The sequence below is a fragment of the Xiphophorus couchianus genome, chromosome 19 (assembly GCF_001444195.1).
Source record: "Xiphophorus couchianus chromosome 19, X_couchianus-1.0, whole genome shotgun sequence".
NCBI lineage: Eukaryota > Metazoa > Chordata > Actinopteri > Cyprinodontiformes > Poeciliidae > Xiphophorus > Xiphophorus couchianus.
In genome coordinates this window covers 22,362,294-22,384,298 of record NC_040246.1, presented here as the reverse complement: position 1 = coordinate 22,384,298, position 22,005 = coordinate 22,362,294, and the positions used below count along the sequence as shown (strand labels likewise).

At 41.2% G+C, this 22,005-nt stretch overlaps 1 protein-coding gene and 1 long non-coding RNA gene across 4 annotated transcripts in view; one reads left to right on the top strand and one right to left on the bottom strand.

The window, feature by feature from the left end:
• Positions 1 to 22,005, top strand: part of LOC114134738 (uncharacterized) — a 76,882-nt gene that overhangs the window by 45,305 nt on the left and 9,572 nt on the right. For 2 of the 3 annotated variants that reach the window (XR_003593452.1, XR_003593451.1), the window contains exon 4: positions 14,774 to 14,875. This is a non-coding gene — a long non-coding RNA (uncharacterized LOC114134738). Of the gene's footprint in view, positions 1 to 14,773; positions 15,108 to 22,005 lie in introns of those variants that run through there. The other variant, XR_003593450.1, reaches the window with a different exon arrangement.
• Positions 3,215 to 6,876, bottom strand: LOC114134737 (titin homolog). Its single transcript, XM_028001513.1, has one exon. It carries the CDS (start codon positions 5,957 to 5,959, stop codon positions 3,890 to 3,892), a length of 2,070 nt encoding a protein of 689 aa, XP_027857314.1. The 5' UTR covers positions 5,960 to 6,876; the 3' UTR covers positions 3,215 to 3,889.

Here is a 22,005-nt window from a genome sequence, read left to right as displayed (position 1 = left end):
AGTAGCTAACTATGCTAGTTCAGGTTATTTGCGGCCATTTCTTCAAGTCACCATCCCTCCCTGCATTAGCTGCAGGTAGCGGTAGAACAATATTGCCACATTTAAACTGTGATAGCTGGTGTTCCCACATATTTTACAACCTGAAACCTTTGACGAAAGCCCGTTAGCGAGTTGCTAACATGTAAACAAATGGCGGTTCCGGTTAGCGGCGTAAGTCGCGCCCATAAATCACGCAAAGCCTCATGGGGGCTCGGAGTAAGGTGGATAGAGCAAGGTGGAAAGCTCCTTGAGCTGCGGCGCTGATACTGCTGACTTTAATACCTGCAGATCAAAGTTTTAAACCCAGGAGAGAGGAATCCGTTGAAGAAAAAGTAACAACTGCTAAAATATCTAAATGTTAATGGAATCTACTTGGTGCCATTAATTATGAATATTTTAAAAATGGAGCCATACATTTATCTGTAACCTTTAGAAATGCTGCTGCTGAAAACATCAGCAGGAATAAGACCAAACACAGCAAATGAATAAGAAACAATTATGTATTAAATAGAAAATGTGGCTGTTTTAGATAATACGGATAAATAGTTTTTAAAATTACAAATAAATAAGATGTAAATAGTTCTTTAAGAACTCAAGTGAGCCAATCAAATATTTGTTTTTAGTTTATTCTGGAGAAAAAAACTATAATATTTACATAAATAATTGTGCAGTTATAACTGGATTAATAACTGTTAGAAAGCTTGCAAATACATACTTTTTTGTTAGAGAAGGTTAGATGCTGCTAGCCACAGTTAGCCGGTAGCTAACAGCAGACGATGCTAGTCCATATGTGAATGTAGCATTACGTTGTGTAATGTAGCTGTAGACAGAACAGCTTGTGAACATCAATCGGACCAGAGACCGCTCCAAAAGCAGGAAGTGAACCACAGTGCAAGGCATTCTGGGTAAATACATCCAAAACAAATGTGCTAGCTTAGCGCTAGCAGGAGAAATGGCTTATAGCTTTTAGCCAAAGCTATAAGCTATGTATGTGTGGCAGGTGGATTTCCTGTCTTTGTAATTAGAACCAAATTAGGTTAAACTGCGTTTCTTCCCTCGCCATCTTGTTTTGTATTAACAGATGTTAAGAACACAGACATAAAGTTTACAGCGCAGACACAGAGCCACGCTGGGCAGCGTGTTCAGATGGAAATGCTGCACATAATTCTTTGTTCACAAAGATAAATCATTCTCACCGCTCACTCAACGCTCCTCTTCAAGCACAACTACATGTTATACCTGCAGTTCACATCGAGCTGCACAGCAGAGCAACGCAGTGGGGTTTCATCTTGACTCCTACCTTGATGCAGGAGGTCAGGGGGCTTATAATACCCTGGGGGAAACCCTGGATATATGTAAACACATCAGTGACTCCTGGATTCCTGGGCTTCTCACCCCGTCTCTAAGGGAGCCCAGAGACCCAACGGAGAAAACCCCTCCAGTATAACAAGGCAGCTCCCAGGAGGGGCACTCTCCAGTACCCCCTCCAAGGACTTAAAAAGGTGGGTAAACAGTCAGAACCCGACCCAAACCCGTAGGTAGAGGGAGAGGCTATCCTCTTGTTCACCCCAACGTACAGGCACCAAGATGGAGGCAACAAGAAAGCCCGCTCCTGCCCAGCGCCTCTCACAAGGGGCAATTCCAGGGTGGGAGAACATCCAACCCCTTTCAAGGAGACCGGCTCCAGAACCAGAGCCATGCACTGCAGTGAGTCCGACTATTTCTAGCCGGAACCCATGGGCTCTTTTCGGGCTGAGCCCGGCCGGGCTCCATGGGTTAAAGCCCGGCCACCAGGGGCTCCCCAACGTGCCCCGCCCCCAGGCCTGGCTCCAGGGTGGGACCTCATGTAGGGGCGAGCAGAACCACTGTTTCCAACGGTCGTATTCATCATAAGGGATCTTTGGGCTGCACTTGGTTCTGGTTCCTCACCTTGGACCTGTCTGCATTGGGTGGCCCAACCAGAGGCATGAAGCCCCGACAGCATAACTCCTAGGATCACTGGGACACTCAAACCCCCCCACCACGATAAGGTGGCAGCCCATGGAGGGGACGTGTAAATGTGTGTGTGTGTGTGTGTAAAAATTAAGTAACCTATTAATTATGTAAGAAAGAGAGAAAATGAGAGAGAGGAAGAAAGTTGTTATTTAACACGAGGAAACGAGCACAATGTGGTGGGAAGCATATTCTGACTGTTGGTCCAGTTGTGAGGTGAAATGTATGTTTTAGTTTTTTAAAGTCTTTTAGGCTCGAATAAAGTTTTTTAGGCCGTAATTTAACAGGTTGAACAGGAAATTAGAGGAGAGAGAAGGGAAAGACATGCAGCAGATTCTCCAGGACTGGGAATTGAACCCAGGTTGACAAACCAAACCTAGAAGTAACATCAGAAATAAAACAGAATTTGCAGTTTTACTATAAAGCTGGTTAAAAAATAACTGGATTAGGCATTTCCTGCCCCTTTTCTTCTCTTTTATACAAGCAGACAACACATAAGCTCAACAACACAAAAGCTTTATATTTATTACAAAATGTTCATCTAAGAATTGATTTCTTCCTGTAATGGAAATAATTTCTGATTAAGTTCTCTGTTTTCATACTTTCATAGATTGTTCTTCTTTTTACCTTTTCTACAGTTTTTCATGTTAAATTGCACTTTTTTGTTAAGTTTGTTAAACTATCTTGAATCTGTATTTCTAAATAAAGACTAACAGAAAGATCACAGTAACTTTTATTTATGATAAAACCTGTTTTTTCCTTATAACAAACAAACCAGATATAACAAGTTTGAGCTTCTTCATGGTCCGGAGTATTAAATTATGATAACAATTATAATCTAATACTTTGTACAGATTAACTCTAATCTTAATTTAACATCCTGGAACCTGAAGAATCCAAACCTGTTAAATCAGCTTTTTTATGTTTGGTATAAAAAGAAAAACAGGATTTATCAAAGAAAAAAGGTGAATGGACTGAACTTGTGTCGTGCCTTGCTAGTCATGTTGACCACTCAAAGCGCTTCACACTACAGTCACATTCACACACATGCAGGTCGGGGGGCAACTTGCCGCTAAGTACCCCGCCCCGGGGCAGCTCAACATGTGGCTCAGGAAGCTGGAATCGAACTTACAACCTTCTGGTCACAAGACGACCACTCTACCACCGAGCCACAGCCGCCCTAAAAAAGCCACTGCATGATCCTTTTGCTAATCTTCTTTAAAATACAGATTTAAACAGAATAACGAGCTACAATTCAGTGCAATTTAATATAAAAAGTGAGTAGAAAAGGTAAACTAAGGGACAAACCATAAAAGCACAAGTACAGTGAAAATAAACAGAAATCGTTACTATTAAAAGAAGAAATTTTAATTCTTAAATCAATACGTTGCTATAAATACTGAGCCTAGTTGCGGCACTGAGCCGCCTGCCACTAAACCAGCGAAGGGAAAAGGGCTAACGTTCGGCTAATTCAATTCATTTTACAAGTTTAACAATAATACTGGACATGGTTGGAGTTCCTTAAAGTGTTTTGGGGGCAATTTACAGTGACCAACTGACCTGACCTACATGTTTTAGGAGATGTGGGGGGAAACCGGAGCACCCGGAGAAAACCCACGCAAACACGGGGAGACCATGCAAACTCCACACAGATGGTCTCTGTGAAGATGCAGCGCTAACCGCTGCACCACCGTGCTGCCCACGTTTTTTCCAATCGGGTCGGGAAGGGATCTATTTTCTAGTTAGTCGATGGGGAAAAACTTCATGGTTTTTAAATTTCCTCTTGACGGAGCGTGGCATGGCGCCCCGTTCACAGACCTCTCACGTCTTTCTCCTCTAAATATCCAAATCAAGAACATTAAACATGTTCTTGATCGTCTTCAATCTTTTGGGGTTTTTTTGGCTTTTTCAATCGCAGAATGTTTTGGACTTTTTTCCAAATTGAAAATTTTGATTTTTTCCTTTTACCATCCTGCAGGGTTTTAGTATCTGGATTGTTTAAATCCTCCAGGATGGTTTCTCCAGCGATCTCAGTCTCTCCTGTGGATTCTGGATCCGTGGAACAACTTGATAAGGTTTTTTCTGAGAGTTCCTCCTCCGAAGAAACCTCTGGACTGAAGACTTTAACCAGGTCGACTTGGTTCTGTGAGTCTTTCTCCTCTTGGGAAACTGGGACGTGTTTTTGATGGAGATCTTCTTCCTCAGCTGTTAGAGTGTCGGGCAGCAGTACATCCTCTCTTGCTCCGTCCAAATCATTTATCACACAACTTTTCTCCTGCTGGTATTTTGCTGCTTCCTGTTTTATTGCAGTGACATCAGTTTCATACAGACGGTTTAACTCCAGGTACAAACTGTTAACCTTCTCTAACTCAGCCTGGACACTCCTTTCCTTGTCTTGAAGGAATTTAATCTCAGTTGTTGTTTTATCTTGGAGGACGGCAAACTCAGCTCTCATATTGTCTAGAAGCGCCATGTCCTCCTCTGATTTCTCCAGATTAATTTTCCTCTCCTGGTTTATCTCCTGCTGGTACGTTTCAGCCTGCTGCTGTAAATCCATAATGTCTCTTTCATATTTACATTTTTGCTCCTCGTATGAAACATGAACCTGATCCAGTTCATTTATCAGCTGCTTCTCTCTCTTTTGCAGAACTGTGATTTCTCTGGACATGTTTTGATAGAGCTCCTCCTTCTCAGCTCTCAGGTTCTCTAGATGCTCCTTGTCCTCCTCTGATTTCTCCAGATGATCTTTTCGCTCCTGATTTATCTGCAGCTGAAGGTTTTCAACTTGTTGTTGCAGCTCAGAATGGTTTCTTTCATGCATAACCTTCTCTTTCTTTTCTCTGTTTGAAAGAGCAGTTTCCTCCTGGTTTATCTTCTTCTGGTATTTTTCACGGTGCTGCTGTATATCCATAATGCCTCTTTCATATTTACATTTTAGCTCCTCGTAGAAGAAGTTAAACTGGTCCAGTTTTATCATCTGCTTCTCTCTCTTTTGCAGAACTGTGATTTCTCTGGACATTTTATGAAAGAGCTCCATCTTCTCAGCTCTCAGATTGTTGATAAGCTGCATATTTTCCTTCGTTCTTTCTATGTTGGCGTCTTTCTCATCTGTCGCCTCCTGCCGATATCTTTCCACGTCTTGCTTTAGTGAAGAAACTTCGCTTTCATATTTGCAGGTCAGTTCATTGTATGAACGTTTGATCAGATTTAATTCGTCCTGCAAAAGTTTCTCACCGTCTTGCAGGAATGAAATCTTTTGGGACATTTCTTTAAACATGTCGTCCTTCTCAGCTCTCAAGTTCTCCAGCAGTCGTTGTTCCTCACTCAGCCTCGCTTCATAAAGCTTCTGTGTCTCGGCCTCCTGCCTCAGCAGAGCATCAGCTGCTTCATACTCAGAGCGCAGTTCCTCGTAGGAAGTCTGGAGTTGGTCCAGATCTTCTTGGAGGGCCTGACTTTTCTTCCTCTCAGCCTGTATTTCAGCCACAAATGCTTCCTGGCTGAGGAGGTGGGCCACCTTTAACTCCTCCAAGTCTTGTTGCAAGTTCTTCTTCTTCATGTATTTCATGTTGTTGTGAACCTTGGAAGCAATGACCGCAGCGTTACAGACTGCTGGATCACTGAACTTCTCTAGCCTCTCAAGTTCCCTCTTTGCGTCTTTGGCCTGGTTGATAAAAGTTTCTTTGAGAGCTTTTTGCTTTTTTAACTGGAGTTTGGTCTCTTCCAGCTCGGCCTCCAGGTGGGACAGTTTCTGGTTGTCTTCAAACCTCCCGGCTCTCTCCATTTCCAGAAGGTAACTCAGCCTGTGGATTTCCCCGTGTAAGGCATTCGGGTGTGCAGGAGGGAACCTGCCTTGGGGGTTTTGCTGGCCTCCCCTTCTCGCGTGGGGTCCCATCATCCCACTGTGGTATCTCGGCGTATAATGAGACATTTTCTCCTAAATACAATCGCTAAAATCCTCGATTGGTAAACTACCTGAAAGAGCTTTGCGTCTGAACTGGTCAGTGATATTGCAAGCAATGAAAAATATGCAGAATTGTGTTACATACAATCCTACAGTTGATGACATCACAGACTGAATCGCCAGTGACATCACAGAATCTTCCTTTGCTGGTGGAGTGACATCATTCCACCACCAAATATCTTCCTCTTTATTCTTGTTTACATTCAAAATAGTCCAGGATTCAGTCGTTTTTAATCAAATATCAGGGCATCAAACTCATTTCCATTTGGGCCAAAATCTGAATGTTCATAAAGTTCCTGTTGCGCCGGATCGTATTGATAAAAACCAATTCAATTGTTAAAAGTGTTCCTTAAAATAACATCATATTGAACATCTTTTCACACTAATCAGTCCATCCAGGATTGTTTTTGTGGTTTTCTGCCATCAACATCACAGATTTCGTGGCGCTAATTTAGAAATATTCCTAAGGAATTTTTACAATAATTGCGCTAATATATGATGTTAAATGTGACCTTTTATTAATCGCTCTATCGGTCATGGACTATAACTTGACATCAAGTCAGGCTGAGACGGCGCTCACTTGAACCAAAATGTTTTTGGACAATTTTGAGAAAAAATGTTGATAAACTCAGAAAAATGTGGGGATTTGTTGGTTTTTGTGTGAATTTTGTGGTTATTTGTGAAAACCTGGAGGGGCCTATTGCTGTAATTTGGAGACTAGAGGGCCACATAGAAAGCTATGGCGGGCCAGATTTGGCCCTCGGGCCTTGAGTTTGACATACTTGCCATATATGATAATCTGGAGAACTTTTTTCAATATCTATACTTTGGGAAGTTAATTTTGCTTGTTTAGTCAAACATTTATTTTCTTTTGTACAGAGGAAAAAGAGAGCGGGAAAGAAAATGTATAATAAATAGATGTAAACAACATGACAAAGTAAAAGATAAAAACTATAACTATTGATTTCTAAATCTTGTTGAGTTGGGTCGGATTGATTAAACCTCGTTTTTAATATCAGGCTTAAGACTCAAAAATTGTAAATTTAGTAATAGTTGTAATGTACTAGTATTGTTGTGGCTTGTTTATTGTTGTCATAGCAACTGCCTACCAAGATGGCTGTCAGTTAAAACAAAGAACGTTGTAATCTGTACTTTCAGTTTGTTTTCGTTAGCTTTTAAAAGGCACGATGTAGTTCTTATTATAAATAGTTTTTCTCCATTAATTCCCGTTTTTACTTTTATCAGCAGAAATGTTTCAGTGTTTATTTTGTTTCACAGTTTTGTTGTGTTCTTGGTGTTAGCTAACCGCGGTGTGTGGATCTGGTTCTGTGTGTCGTTCCAAACCCCCCAGGCTCCGTTCCCACCCCTCACCCCGGTATCAGTGCTGACTGATTAAGATCCTGATCTCTCCTGTTTCTTGAACGGCGTTCACACCGACGGCGCTGCCCCGGCCCATGGCTCTGGGCTGGTTAAATAGGCATATCGCCATAGCAACACCGCGCTTCCTCTGCCAAGGAATTGACCTGCTACTGACACGATCTTCCAGATTGTCTCTGCTCAGGCTCACAGCCGCTGTACGGAAACGGAGAGACTCAGTCTGCTGGGTCTCAGATAGCGTCACGCGTTTCCACCTTATTGCTGGGAGGCTTACTGGGGAAACCATTATGGGTCTTACTTCCGGCGCCCACCGGAAGTAGCAGTATTTCATTGTGATTTGGGTTTTTGGCTAATCTATATCCATGATGGAAGTTACATGTCTCTTTTCGGTTGTAATACAATATTAAGTTAAACTTGTTTAGTGACAGAGAGCTGCTCAGTACAGAGGATCGTAATTGTGAGTTTAATCACAGGGAGCGGCAGGAACACGATGGTTAAGTTTTGTAAGGGAGTGACGGTGAATTAGCATCGCTGCTAGCAGCTCGTTTCTCTGAAGATCTGACAGTAATGAAGAGAAAAGTAGAGAAGCTGGTCAGAGATCCGAGCTGCTATTCTGTAAAACACCAGAACTACATAATATTAGCTTGGTGTGATGTAAATTTTATTTTTTGTTTGTATTTAAAAAATAATAAAGTTCATGATATGAGTCTATCATTATGTTTGGGCCAGCAAAATTTATTTATAAGACAAAATAAAATATCTGGGTTTATTTAGTCCATCACAACCAGAACCTCGAGGTTCTCTGTTGCTGAGTGTTGCTGCAAATCAGCGGAGAAATGCTGCTGCCCTCCAGACTGTAATATGGAGAATCTCCCCGCTGGACCAGAACCGAACCGAATCACACATTAACCTGTTATAGAGAGCAACTTGCCACTGGAAAGTCTGCCCTTGCGGACCTCGGTAACTGTTGTGCTGTTCGTGGCTTTAGTTTAATAATCAGACCAAGTTTAATTAGTGGCAGCAACAGGTGAGTCTTGAACGGCTCCCAAAACTATGGATGTAGTTTTCATCTTCTACCGACAGATAAGGAAACAAAAAGAATTTGGCTAAAAACTCTAAACCTGAACAGAGAACCCGAAATGCTTTATGTGATCATTTCATTGTGTGGATAAAAAGCCAAGGGAAGAAAACCCGCATCTGCATCCGAAGCAGCTGAGTCAGTGAAGTAGCTAACTATGCTAGTGCGGGTTATTTATGGCCATTTCTTCAAGTCGCCATTCCTCCCAGTATTAGCTGTAGTAGCGGTAAAACAATATTGCTGCATGTAAACTGTGATAGTTGGAGTTCCCACATATTTTAAAATCATTTCTTTATTTTACAGCCTGAAACCTTTGACGAAAGCCTGTTAGCGAGTTGCTAACATGTAAACAAATGGCGGTTCCGGTTAGCGGCGGAAGTCTTGGCCATAAATCATGCAAAGCCTCATGGGGGTTCAGAGTAAGGTGGATGCATAGTTCCCACAAGTCTGAGCCGAAAGTGATCCGCCGCCATCTTGGTAGGCAACCCAAAGCATAGATGGACGATGGCTTAAAGACCAACAAAACGAAACTATGTTGACATTCTTGACCATTGTGCAAGAGCAATATATATGAACAAAATGGCTGCTGTCAGCATCAACCCTTGTGAGGCAGATGGGGACAAACTGCCTCTGATCTAATACTGTGACATAGTTCACTACTTAGTGAACACAAATAGTGAAATCCACAGACGCAAACATGCAGGCTACATGTCCATATTAGCTAGCAGAGAAAAGCTACATTAGCAAAGCTAACTTTGCTAGTTCGGCAGTAAGTACTACAATAAAAATCACAGATATGTATCTTAGTATTACCCTGAGGTGGCAGAGTACTTAAACATTGTAATCAAGTAATAGCTGTAATGTACTTACACTGTTTAGTTAGAACCAGGCGAGAGCTAACTCTAAGCTTGTGGCTTTATTATTGTTGTCATAGCAACTCCACAGCAACTGCCTACCAAGATGGCTGCCAGGTACAAAGTCCACAGAATTGTGACGTTGCATAAGAACCAGGTATTCTTCACCACAACAAAATTTTACCACTGGAGTATGTTTCCTTTTTTCTTGTTCCAGGAACATCTTTTACATACATTTACTGCCAGTTCCTTCGTCACGGCGGCCTTTAGCGCTTAGAGTGCATGCTTGTTACTTCTTTTTACACCGAGGAGTGTTTTATGAAATCTGTTCAGAGCTGTCAGTCACAGTGGAGGACGAGTGCAAGGAGTCCTGAAGGTTAATGGCTGAGGAAATGCTGAGCAATTTAAACACCATATGGATAGGCTCATCATCTACAAGCTGTTCAAGGTTGAACCCATCCAGAACACTGTAGGATTGAGATAATAGCCTTCTTTGCCCAACTGTTGTTAAGCTACCAATCTCCTGTCAGCTGCAGGGGAACTGATAAGCACTAGGACCCAAAACCCTGCACAACTTTCTGCTTCTGTCTCCTTTCTCAATCTTTGACTCATTTTCTCTCGTTCGTCACTGTCAGGTACACAATGCAGAGGTGTTGATGTCGCAGCGCATGTTGATGTCTTTCTTTTCTTCTTTTCCTTCGCACCAACATGTCTTCCTTTTCTTCGTCGCTTCTCGCCATTCCCATTTCTCTTCCACCGGAGAGCGGCTCGCCCTCAAAGCCATCTGTTTCCAGGCAGCCTGCGAGTGTTGCTGAAATATGTAAGGCCTAATTAATTCAACCAAATTGTTTTAGAATAGATTAATACAATAATGGCAGCTCATGAAAGGTTATTTCAAGTACAGCACTCAGCTAATCTCATCAAAGGGTAGATTTTACTGCTCTGCACTCAGCGAACACCCACTGCCATATAGACCCTCGCGTTCAGGAAGGGATGGAAAGTTCTCTGTGTAGGAGATAATTAAAATTAAAATGGTAAACAAGGCCTTTCTGTTGACAATAATGGACTCAGAATGAGCATAAGCTCTGGCCATTCACCAAATTCAATTATTATCCTGAGACTTGTGTTGCTTTGTGTCTGAAAGTTGAGTGAAGACAACGGTGCATCCATGTTTCTCACTACATTTAATTTCTGCTCAATGCACCACAGTGGAGGGACTGTTTCAGACTTTTAGTACGGATAAGGATCGCCTTCGATAAAATAAAGTAGATGATAAGTGATGGAGAAGCTGTCCAGGAGGCACAGGCTGTGGTGAAGATGAAGCCTTAAATACATGTTTGATGTACTTTGAGTCTCTACCAGGACAGAAACGTTTAAATTAGTTTCGCCTGTTGTTGTGAATATATATTTATATTCTGTTTGTGTCAAATTTCTCAATTGTTTCAGTTTTCTGTATTACATCACAGTATTTTCTGTTGAACTGTTAAACAAGGTCATGGATCCACCATTTTTACTTCTTTCAGTGATTTTATTGTCCAAGTTCAAGGAAGCCAAAGCTGCAAGTGGATGAGTGAAACTATCAGGCTGTTGGCTGTATTAATCCACACAAGCCTCAGAGCCTCTTCAAAGTGCTGGATTTTATTTTTATTGGAAATGTTGCACTGCAGGGTAACCTCTGTTAGCATCAAGACTTCGTCTGATTGAGCGTCGGTTCCTTCTGTCCACAGAAACGACAGACACAACTGCAAATAACAAATCTTAATTTAGACATGAAATCTTTCTGTGCTAATATAACACCCTGCCTGTTGTTTTGCTAGCATTGTGGCTTCTGCTAATATGCTAGCTGTTAGCCTCTTGAAGACATTAACGTACTGCTTGTTTTGAATATTATTATTTAAACTGGGATTGTTTTTGTTGCTTTTGCCTTGGGAAACAAATGAACCAAATGCAATCAGTGACGCTAGCATTAGCTTAGTCGCTAGCTATGTTAAGGACAAGACAACCTCGTTCAGCCATTTTGGTTCGAACATGTGAGCGCTTGAGAATAGAAAGTTTCTGTGCCACTTTGTATGAAACTACAAAATGGCCGAAAGGAAAGTGCTGGGACGCTCTGTATGCTGCAGGGGGCGGGGTTAGAATCGTTTCATTTGCATTTAAAGAGACAGTACCGAAACAAGTAGCTCTCAATCATGCCTCATAAAAATAAACATTGATCCGTTTGGTATTACTTTTTACATGACGTTTTTACGCATCCTAGTGTTTTTTGGGTCATTCTGTGTCAGTGTAACAGCGCCACCCACTGGCCCGGCATACTTACTACAGACTTTCACGGTAAAACAAATAAATCTGTGGTTATTGGAGATAGATTACTTTCTTTATCGTTTTGAATCTTCACCAGGTTGTTCTCTGTGTGCCTGATTCATTTACGTTTTGGGTTGAACCTGCCTGGTTCATGCTGAAGACGTCTAATCCGGATCACTCGGCTCAGAAGACGGATCTGTGATTGCTGCTCGTTTGATAGTTGCGTTGCTGAACAGCTGGCGATGCTTTAAATCTGGTGACCTTCAGGAAGAAACAATAGTCACTTACTTCAAAGCAGTTTGTCATTTATGACAGCGTCCTCCTTGTACTCAGTGTCACTCTGAGTCCTTGATAAACAGATTAGAGAAGAGTTTGGTTATTATTTTGTTGCGGGAAGAAACTGAACATCCTGCACCTCATCTATTATCAGATATCGTTAATTTTCCCTATGTGAATTAAAGACAATTCAGTTCGTTACAGATAAATAGGCTAACCTGTGACCTTAATGTGAATTAAATGTAAAATATAAAGATTTATGTCAAAGTGGAGTGTTTCCAATCCAAAGAGACGGCGGCTGTGTCATCACTCACCTGGCCTAACCTCTGCAGGGAGCGGAGCAGAAGTCTTTATCCTGCTGTTCATCAAGATTAATACGGAGCCGCCGTCGTCCCCAGAGAACCGGCGAACAGACTCAACTTCCAGCGCTGGCGTCTATAGACAGCTCCGCTTCATTAGCGGCAGCATTATGGCTCAACCACTTGCAATTAGGAATGTGTTTAAGAGGGTGCCATGCACATCCAAACACGTATACGTTTACACCGGCGCGTTCAGATGTCTGCGCCGCCGCGCTTACCCTTGCACCTACCATACATATACACAAACAGAGTCACACTGCCGGGTGCATCTTCTTTTTTTAAAGAGGAGGAATATGATAATGAACCTGGCTTGATAGAGTAATTAACTGGGCTAAATGGAAATCCCACGAGGTTCAGTGATAGTTAGCAGATGTTCTCTGAAATACATTAAAGACCAAACATCTTGTGAAGGGGGAAAGAGTGAGAGAGGAGGGAAAATGAGAAGTTTCTCAAATGAAGGAGGGAATGTCGAGTTTTATTCGGTTGACATCAGCTGATGTGAGACAGAGACAGAATAATAAAAAACTAAATAACCTCGAGCTAATTTTATATTTGAGATCTTTTACAAATTTTCCTAATAAAATGACTCAAATTTCTGACTGGTGTTGAAGCAGCTTGTTTACAAGTTAATAAATGTGAGACAAAACTGGCAAAGGAAATGTTTTTGATTCAGTGAAGATGATAACATTCAGAAATGACACGCTTCTTTGATAGTTTCTGTTTGTAACGCCTTCATTTCTCCGTGTCTTGTTTGTTTATTGCATCACTTTCATAGTTTCATCGTTGCGTATCACTTTGATCCTCACTCAGGCCTCTACATGCTTCAGAACCGCTGCCAACACATCTGCAACAGCCTCTGCTTCCTCAGAAAAAATTCAGCATCTTTTCCAAAACAACCAAAAATCTGCAATATCAACAAACAAAAAAATGGTGCAACTACAGACAAAATGCTGCAAGCAGCACAAACAGCAGCGAGTATAAAACACCAAAGATGGCTCACCAAAACAGACATCCTCCAGACCACTAGGAGGAGTCCAGAGTAGCTGGACTGAAAATACTGCATTATTACTACTTATTCATTACTTTATTTTATTGTGGTACAGAATGATGTTCGTTTTTTTATTCTGGAAGATCAAGACATTGAAAAATGTTAAAAGGAAAGTTAATCCTCTTGATTTGTTTCTTTTGTTTTTGTAAGGTTTTATGAAAATGTTTTAATATAGAATATAATATAAAACATGCTCTATTTTGCATTTTGAACAAGTTTTGCACAAAGAATACATATGTAGACGTGTTGTAGACATTGCTATCACCAAAAAGTTTTCAAAATACATTTTTACTTACTTACCTTTTGATTAATCTGGTTCATAAGGTTCAATCTCCAAGTTTGGGTGAAAAAATCTGAAGAAAAGTCAACATTTAGTTTCAAATGGAGATTTTGTAATATTGCAAAATTGTGTTTTTCTGTGTTTTATAGAAAAAATTCACTTTATCCACACAACAAAAAGAATCATTTTAGTTTTTCAGAACATATTTCCCACCCCTTTAAGTGAAATAAATATCCCTGATCGTCTTCATGTTAAATATCTGCTACATTTCACAGCAATATGTGCGGCACCCAAGGAGGCAGAGAGAAACTTGGTGGCTAGCTAGCGTGCTAAGTCACACTGAGAAGAGCCATCTGCTTCTCTGTCTGAACTTTAGAACAAAGACGCCAGGCTGTCAAAGTTTCCCTCAAACAGAGAAACTCACCCTGACTCAGTCACACACACACACACGCCCACACACACACACACACACACACACACACACACACACACACACACACACACACACACACACACACACACACACTTTCCGTCTCAGTAATGGATGGTATTTAAAGTATTTCAGGGAAGGCTCTAAAATCCTTGAAAATGGGTGTTTTCAAGGTTTTGATAGCTTTTGATTTCTGTATCAAGTCCTTGAAAGTTCTTAATATTCAAACTGCATAATTTTGTATTAAAGTACAATCTGATATTTGGAGTTTGGAAAATGTTATTTACAGTTGAAACCAGATATTTAAATACAATAAAAAGACACATGTGCGTATTGTCTCACTGTCTGATCAAATCAACTAACGATGATTTTAATAATCAGTTATTCTGATGATTAGTCTAATATTTGAATAAAAGAAATTGACACATTATGTAGATTTTTCATTTAACCACCACTGCCTCTTTTGTACAATGTTAATAAATAATTATAATATGCAAATAAACATCAAATTTCTTAGTTTATATTAAATTAAATAGCATTCTTCAGTGAATTTGAACCAGGTGAAGCTAAGACTGCATGAGGAGTTTTGGTGAAAACATATTTAAAGACAAAGATGTTTTTTTTTTTTTATCTTAAATGGAAAATGTTTGTACATTTTGTACAGTTTTGGCTTAATTCCTTCTCTGAAAAAACAACACATTTAAATGTCTACATACTCCAGTTGATGATTAATCAATAACTAAATTAGTTTTTTTATTCTCACGTCACAAATTAACAGGCGCCGCCCTTCACCTGGTGACCCCAGCCGAGCCCAGCCGTTACCTAGCAACCCCAGCGGACTTCCTCTCGTTACCTAGCAACTCAAGCTGAGCTCCAACAGGTTTGGTCAGCTGGAACAGACAAATGTTTTGCTGTTGACTTACTCTTCAGAAACCACTTGCTGCATCCTTGGTAGTTGTGCAGGAGGCTCCACTAATGCATTTCAAAGATGTACGGTTGGATAATTGAGTGTCTGTTTGCAGCCATTGTCACATGTTAGTGTAAACGATAAGGGGCGTGGCCAGCAGCAGATTATTTGGATTGAAAGTGACAAAATAAATCTCCTTATCTAAGAATGATTTTGTGCAAAAATTGTAAAGAACGGGTTTTGAATAGGCCATAGACCAACCCTAACCTGTTTAAGGAAGCACTACAGGTCACCTTTAATCTGCCTCCTTTAGTTTTTTTGTATTGTTTTCATCTTCAAAGTGTAAAACTTACCCTGAAAATTGCTTGAATTTTACTGTTGGAAAACGTAGAAACCCTGATAATTCCTCACTTTGTGAATATGAAGTGTCTTCCTGCTTTCCTAAAATGGCGGCTGTGGTGAAAACATGATGACCCAGTGGATGAGCAAGAGGGCAGAAGCACCTGCTGTCATAAGTTAGCTGCTGACTTGGTTCCAGTCGGTCCATGTGGTCAGTAGGTGTGAAGCAGCTGCAGGAAGTGAGGAAGTATAATAATGACTTCCCTCTTGCTTGCTCGCCCGCCCGCCCGCCTCCACCCACTCATCGCTCCATCACCAACATTAAAACCTCCAGACTCCAAACCCACGACGCTCTGCAGTCGGGCCTGAACTTCCTGTGACCTCACACCTTCAGCTATTGATCGATGCCAACGCCGCTTCCCTCCCTTTGCTCTGTGAAAAACCTTTTAGTGCGGCGCGTAATGTTTTCCAGAAAACGGGCTTATCTGTTTACATTAAGCGTGACAAATACCTGAGCCTGAACCCTGCTGCCCGGCATGAAGACGGAGCTGACGTAACACCTGCTTTCTCCTCTCGAACGACAGCAAATTATTAGTAAAATGCGCTTGATAAAACTCGGCGTGAGGAAATATTACTCTCACCTCAATATTTGGCTGCTTGTAACACCTTTAGATAAAAACCAGGCAGATCTGACAGGCAGACAGGAAATAACTGCACAACAGAGAGTTAGAGCCAAAGTAAGGAAGGAAAAGAAAAAACATCTTAATTTTATAAGAATTCACCCTCAAAAAATAAAATGAGGAATGTTGAATAAATTATAAAGTTATTTATTATCTGTTTTAGAAATAAGAAAATAGTTCATCTTTTACCACATCAGCATTAAATTATTATCGACAGCAGGACTTTGAAACGGTTCAACAAGAGTCTGATGCTGATAACTATCAAAGCTTTTTATCATTAAAACCACTTCATTCTTGCACTTGTACGACTTTATTCTGGTAATATTTTGTGTTTATTCTACTGACATTATGATTTTATTTTCGTAATTGTAAAAAACCAAACAGTTCTTCCATCCTCCGCCAGTTAAATCTCATCTCTGCGGGTTTTGCTGCTCTTGCTGTGCAGCGTTTCCCTCTGCTGATGTGGAGGCTGATAAACTTCTCTGACGCTAAACTGAGTTTGCTTGTTGCTCTGCGACGACTTGTGGCGAAACACAGAGGGAAGCTCTGAATCACACACCAGATCTGGTGTTCTTTAAAACCTGAAAGAGATCCAATTATGATCGAAACTCTGCCACTGGAGATCCTCAGGAAGATCCTGTCGATTCAGACATCAGGAGAGACGCTCTGGGTGTAAACAGCTTTAAAAGTTGGTCAGTAACTGTTGGCTTCTAACTTACAGCTGCGATTCAGACCAAACATCATTCCAGGCTGTTTTCCCACCTGATAGTCCGGTGGACGCGGCTTGACTGGGGATCAAAACTGAAACTTTTGTTACAGTTTCAGCTGCTGCGGTTTATAAACCAACCAAACCTGTTCCCCTCCTGGCCTGTGGGGGCGCTGCACCAAGAACCACTGAAGAAAATACTGAGCACATGCATGGTTGTATAATTGCTCATTGGTTTGCATCCATTTTCTCGTGTTTGTTGAGCTGGGGATGGGTGGCCAACAGCAGCTTATTTGGATTTAGTCACAAGACGCTCTCACACAGCTGGAAATAGGCAGAACTGGGCAGAATGAAATCTCTTTATCTCTGATTTTGTGTAAAAACATCTAATAAACACATTTTTTACAGGCCATAGACCTATCCTAACCTGTTCAAGGAAGCGTACTAGATACCTTTAATGTAAATGAACATTGTAGCTCTGCTGTAGGTCCTAGGATGTGTCGTATTTCTGTAGAGAAGTGAGCTAATTTGTTGTAACTTTTCCAATCAATCCAAAGAAAGCCAGTTTGTTTGTTATTTGAGTTTCGTTTTCCTCTGAACCGGTGTTCCTCTCAACCAGAACCAAGCAGAACAGTTAAGCGCTTTGTTGCAAAGATGTAAGGAAGACATCGCTGCTTCCTGCTGGTTAACCATTACCAAACCAGATTAATCATTCCAGGCATGTACGTGAATCTCTGGCTTGCTTCCTGGTTTCCTCATGCCACCGGTCTTACTTCATCACACCCAGAACCCAGAGCGCCGTCTGAGCCACAGCTACCGGCTGGAAATAAACAGCTGGCTTTGTTTTCCACTGTTTCCCATTCAGACAAACAGAAACGCATGAAAACACACCTACAGTAACACAACCTCCACTGGACTTTATTAGAGTTTTGTGACATGGACAAAGTCCTACATAATTGTAAAAGTGGAAAGAAAATTGCATATTGGTTTATTTTTTACAAAAATGTCTGAAAACATTTGATGTGGCTTTGAATTAAAGGACGTAACGATTTATATATAAAGTAGTAGGAAAGCTAAAGTAAAAGTAGTTATAATTACTATGGTGGTCAAAAGGTGACGATGTGAAGCAAACGGATAAACAAACTGCAAACACATAAATGATGGAAACTCCAAACTGCACAGTTCAGCCTTTATTTAAGGTAAATTATGAGGAGTTTTTATTTACAAACACAGAAACAAACTCAACAAACCAAACATGCCGCCACGGCAGGACGAAATGCTGCACTCACAGGAAGTAGAAGCAAAAAGCAAAATCAACTATAAGCATGAAATGCTGCATACTCGCGCCACAAAATGGAAGTCCTCCAGACCACTAGGGGGCGTCTGGAGTCGGTAATATGGCATATTTAGTTTTGTAAATATGAAACATGACACCTTTTCTTCTGTACAAAAACTTAAACCATGGGACCAGACCCGACTTTACTGACCATTTGCTCCCATATGACTGTGTGTCGACTCCCCCTAGTGGCCTGGATGACTTCTTCTTTGTGGAACGAGTTTACAACATCTCATATTTCAAGTTCTTTTCACTCTTTGCAGCATTTTTGTTTGCATTTCTTTTGTTGATTGTCAGTTTTTGCTTCTATGTTTAATATGTAGCTTTTGATTTTTGATTTTTTGTTTGTCTTACTGTTTGCATCATCCATGTGTTTGCAGCACTTTGGCTACTGAAGTTACAGAGTAAAATATGTAATTTAATTAGTTATGAATCTAATCAACTTCTAGGAAATATATGTATATAAGATCATTCTAAAATTGGAAAATGCATTGGAAAGGAATGCAGTATAGGTTCATTTGTTGAAAAATTGCTTTCTTTGTGGGTTTTCTCCACAGTCCATTCAGCTTACTTTCTCAAAAAAAAAAAAAGAAAAAATAATTTCTAGTGTGAAATATGAACAAGAGTTCATTGTTCCCTCTGCTAACAAAACTGATCTGGTTGAGTAGATTAAAGTCCTGGCCTGTCAGTCAACAGATTTGGTTGAAATTGGCAGCTTTATTAAAGTACATAGATTAATGTAATCAGATTCAGTTTTAAATGCATTTCAGAACCACGATAATGCCGAACAAATCTGTAAAGATGGACTTTAGCCTGAAACTAAAACAAGCCAAAGTGTCTAATGGAGCCATCAGCCCAGTCAGATTATCATCATCTGTTTGGGCTAGCTACCTCTGTGTCACACACACACACCCACACACACGTCTCCCTCAGATTCCCAACTACAAGGAGAAAAGAAGCGTCAGGAGATGTTTAATTAAGACAACAGATCAATTAACAGCTCAATTAGCCTGGCTAATTAGGGGCTCAGTTGGAACAAAAGCTCTCTCCCTTTCCGTCAGTGTCTCTCCCTCATGGTCATGTACACATACACACACACAAACACACACACACACACACTCTCTCTCAGGGTTTCGGCGCAGGACATGGTTGTCACTATAGAGCACATAATCCTACTTAATCGTCAGTCCAGATTTTGGCAGAAAGTTGCCTGGAAGCGAGGATAGGAACAGGAGTTCTCACTATGTCCCGTTTTATCTGGGAATCCAGGATCCGCTGCTTTCAAAGGACTAATTGAAGTTGCAGCAGCCTGGAGGTTCGGCTGCGTTTAGCTGAGCTGATGGAAACGTGTTAGTAACAGGAGGCCGACTGTTTAAAGCAGCTCCAGTCCTCCAGGACCGCCGACCTGCGGCTCCAACTGGAGATCCAAATGGTCAAACTACCTCCAGTCACAGTGGCAGGAATGCTAACGCTAATCTGCTAACGGCAATCTGCTTACAGCTACCAAGAACCACTGAAGAAAATACTGAGCACATGCATGGTTGAATAATTGCTCATCGGTTTGCAGCCATTTTCACATGTGAGTCTAAACACGTGAAAATAGTTTATTCAACTAAAAAATGGTTTGCTCTGCTCTCCAGAGCAAACAACTCTGGAGGACGTTTGCTCTACAAACAACCTCCAGAGTTGTTTGTAGAGCAGCTCTGGAGGTTGAAGGACAGATGTCCTTACCTGCACCCTGTTTGTCCCCCCTAACTTTGAAAACATTTAGCACACTTAGCATTTTTTACATAAATTATAAAACTCTAATTTACTTGTTGCTGGAAATTCAAGTAATTACATATTTATTTTTATCCTCTTATTTTGAAGTCGTTGAAGACTTTTTATTTTATACCCAGAATGCATCACTCTAGGTCTACAGTAAACAGTTTAAAGCCTACTAAAGTCCTCAGTGCTTTCTGACCGAAGCCCTACAGCAGTCAGTTAGCCGACAGGGTTAGCAAAACTCAACAGCTATAAAACTGAAACAATGACTGATCTTTTTTTTTAAAGAATGACTTCCTGAAGCGCAAGCCTAACAGGAAGTTGTGTGACAACAAATTTGATCCTGTTAGGAGCCATAAGCTATGTTGTAGCACATGGTGGGGATCAAATCGTTGAATTTAGCACAGTAGCATTTGCTTCTGCTAAACTCAACATAGGAATAACACTTTAGCATTAGCTTGAGCTAAATAACCAAGTTGGTATAACGCATTAGTGTTAGTTTCCTCTAAGTTCAATGTTGGTGCAGAGTTTTAGCATTAGCATCAGCTAAATACCATGTTGGTCTATAAATTTATCATTAAGTTCTTCTAAATTACATGTTAGTGAAGAATATTAGCATTAGCTTCTGCTAAGTGCCATGCTGGTATAGCTCTTTAGCATTAGTTGCTGTTGAATTTCATGGTCATGTAATACTTAAGCGTAACTGTTTGTGATTGATGCCTTCCACTTAGCGCAGCTAGCGTTTGTAGTACAGACAAGAGGGAGAGATTAGCTACAGTAGGAGCTTCAACGATGATGAGCGAGTTATTAATGCATTAAACGATCATGTTTACTATTTTCCACTACTGGCCGAGTTTGTAGAGCAACTCTGGAGGCTGGAAGACAGATGTCCTTATCTGCACTCTGTTTGTCCCTGTCTCGGTGTGTGTGTGTGTGTGTGTGTGTGTGTGTGTCACCCCATACGTCTCCGACGCAGCGGACAGGTCTGGGGTTTTGTTGCTGATGCTCTGTCTGCTCTCATTACGCAGCAGGCCCCGGAGAGGGCCCAGAGCCCAACAGGAACACGCACAAACACGGCTCTGCAGGACAATTAAACGCTACTGGAAGAATCCGGCCGAGGCCAAGGAGGAGCTGGAAAGCTGCCTCGTGTCGATGCAAGTTAAATTTAACTGTGGGTTCCTGCAGGACTCATGGAAGCCTGCTCTCTCAGTCACACACTCACAATGAGACACGGTGAAGTCTTGTGACAGGATGAGTGACAGAAAACCAGGCAGCCGGCACATGACTTCCTCTGTTTCTGCACAAACACGCCTCCCTGTGTTCCAGCGGTAAGAGGTCGCTCTGTTCAGCAGCAGAGCCACTTCCTTCTGCTCCGATAGGGTAACTGTGTCCTTTATGGGGCCAGTTTCTGGGAAAAAAGTTATTCTGTTTCCATTGTGACATGCTCATATAGAAAACAACACAGAAAATGAGAATTTAGATTTATTTAATCTGAATTAAATCAATATTTGGTGTCTTCAAAATAACATCACTTTATCTAAAATTGTTTAACAAACTAACCTCAGAATCACATCCAAAACTCATAGATTTTTTTTGGACTGAAGATATTTCTGAAGCTGAGTTCACACCAGCTTTGTTCGATCCGCTTTAATCCAACTCCAGTCCGTCTGTCTAGAAAGTCCGGTTAGTTTGGGGAGGAGTGAACTCTGGTACAGTTTTAAGGCATAAGCAGACTGGAGACCGCTCCAAAAGCAGGTGGACTACAACGCAGGGCATTCTGGGTAAAACAAACATGCTAGCCTAGCACTAGCAGGAGAAATGACTCGTGGTCTTTAGCTAAAGACAAAACCGCTAAAATCTGACTCCATGTTTGTTTCTATTTGGTGAAGAAGGAAGTTGCTCTCAGCGTTTTCGGAGGTTTTTGTGTCGTTTCCTTCAGTGGTTCTTGTTGCAGCGCCCCCGCAGGCCAGGAGGGGAACAGGTTGGTTTGGCTCAGAGCAGAGAGAGAGAACCACAGCAGCTGGAGGTGGAGCAGATGTTGAAGTTCTGGTTTAAAATCTAACCGATTCTATCAACCTCGTTTTAAAGGGAAAAAAGTTTTCTGAGTTTTGTTGCTGCACCCGTTCTCGCCCTGAAGTCTCATCTTTGACATGAAACTGTCTTCCTACCAAACAGTGTATCTCTGCTCTTTGTGGACTTTCTTTCCCCCAAAACAAAAGGCAGAGTGTTGTAACCTACTTTCAAAAGATGAGTTGGATACTTTGTATATAGATAAAGG

Excerpts from the sequence above, each read along its gene's own strand:
- LOC114134737 (XM_028001513.1), bottom strand. The coding sequence starts at position 5,959 with ATGTCTCATTATACGCCGAGATACCACAGTGGGATGATGGGACCCCAC.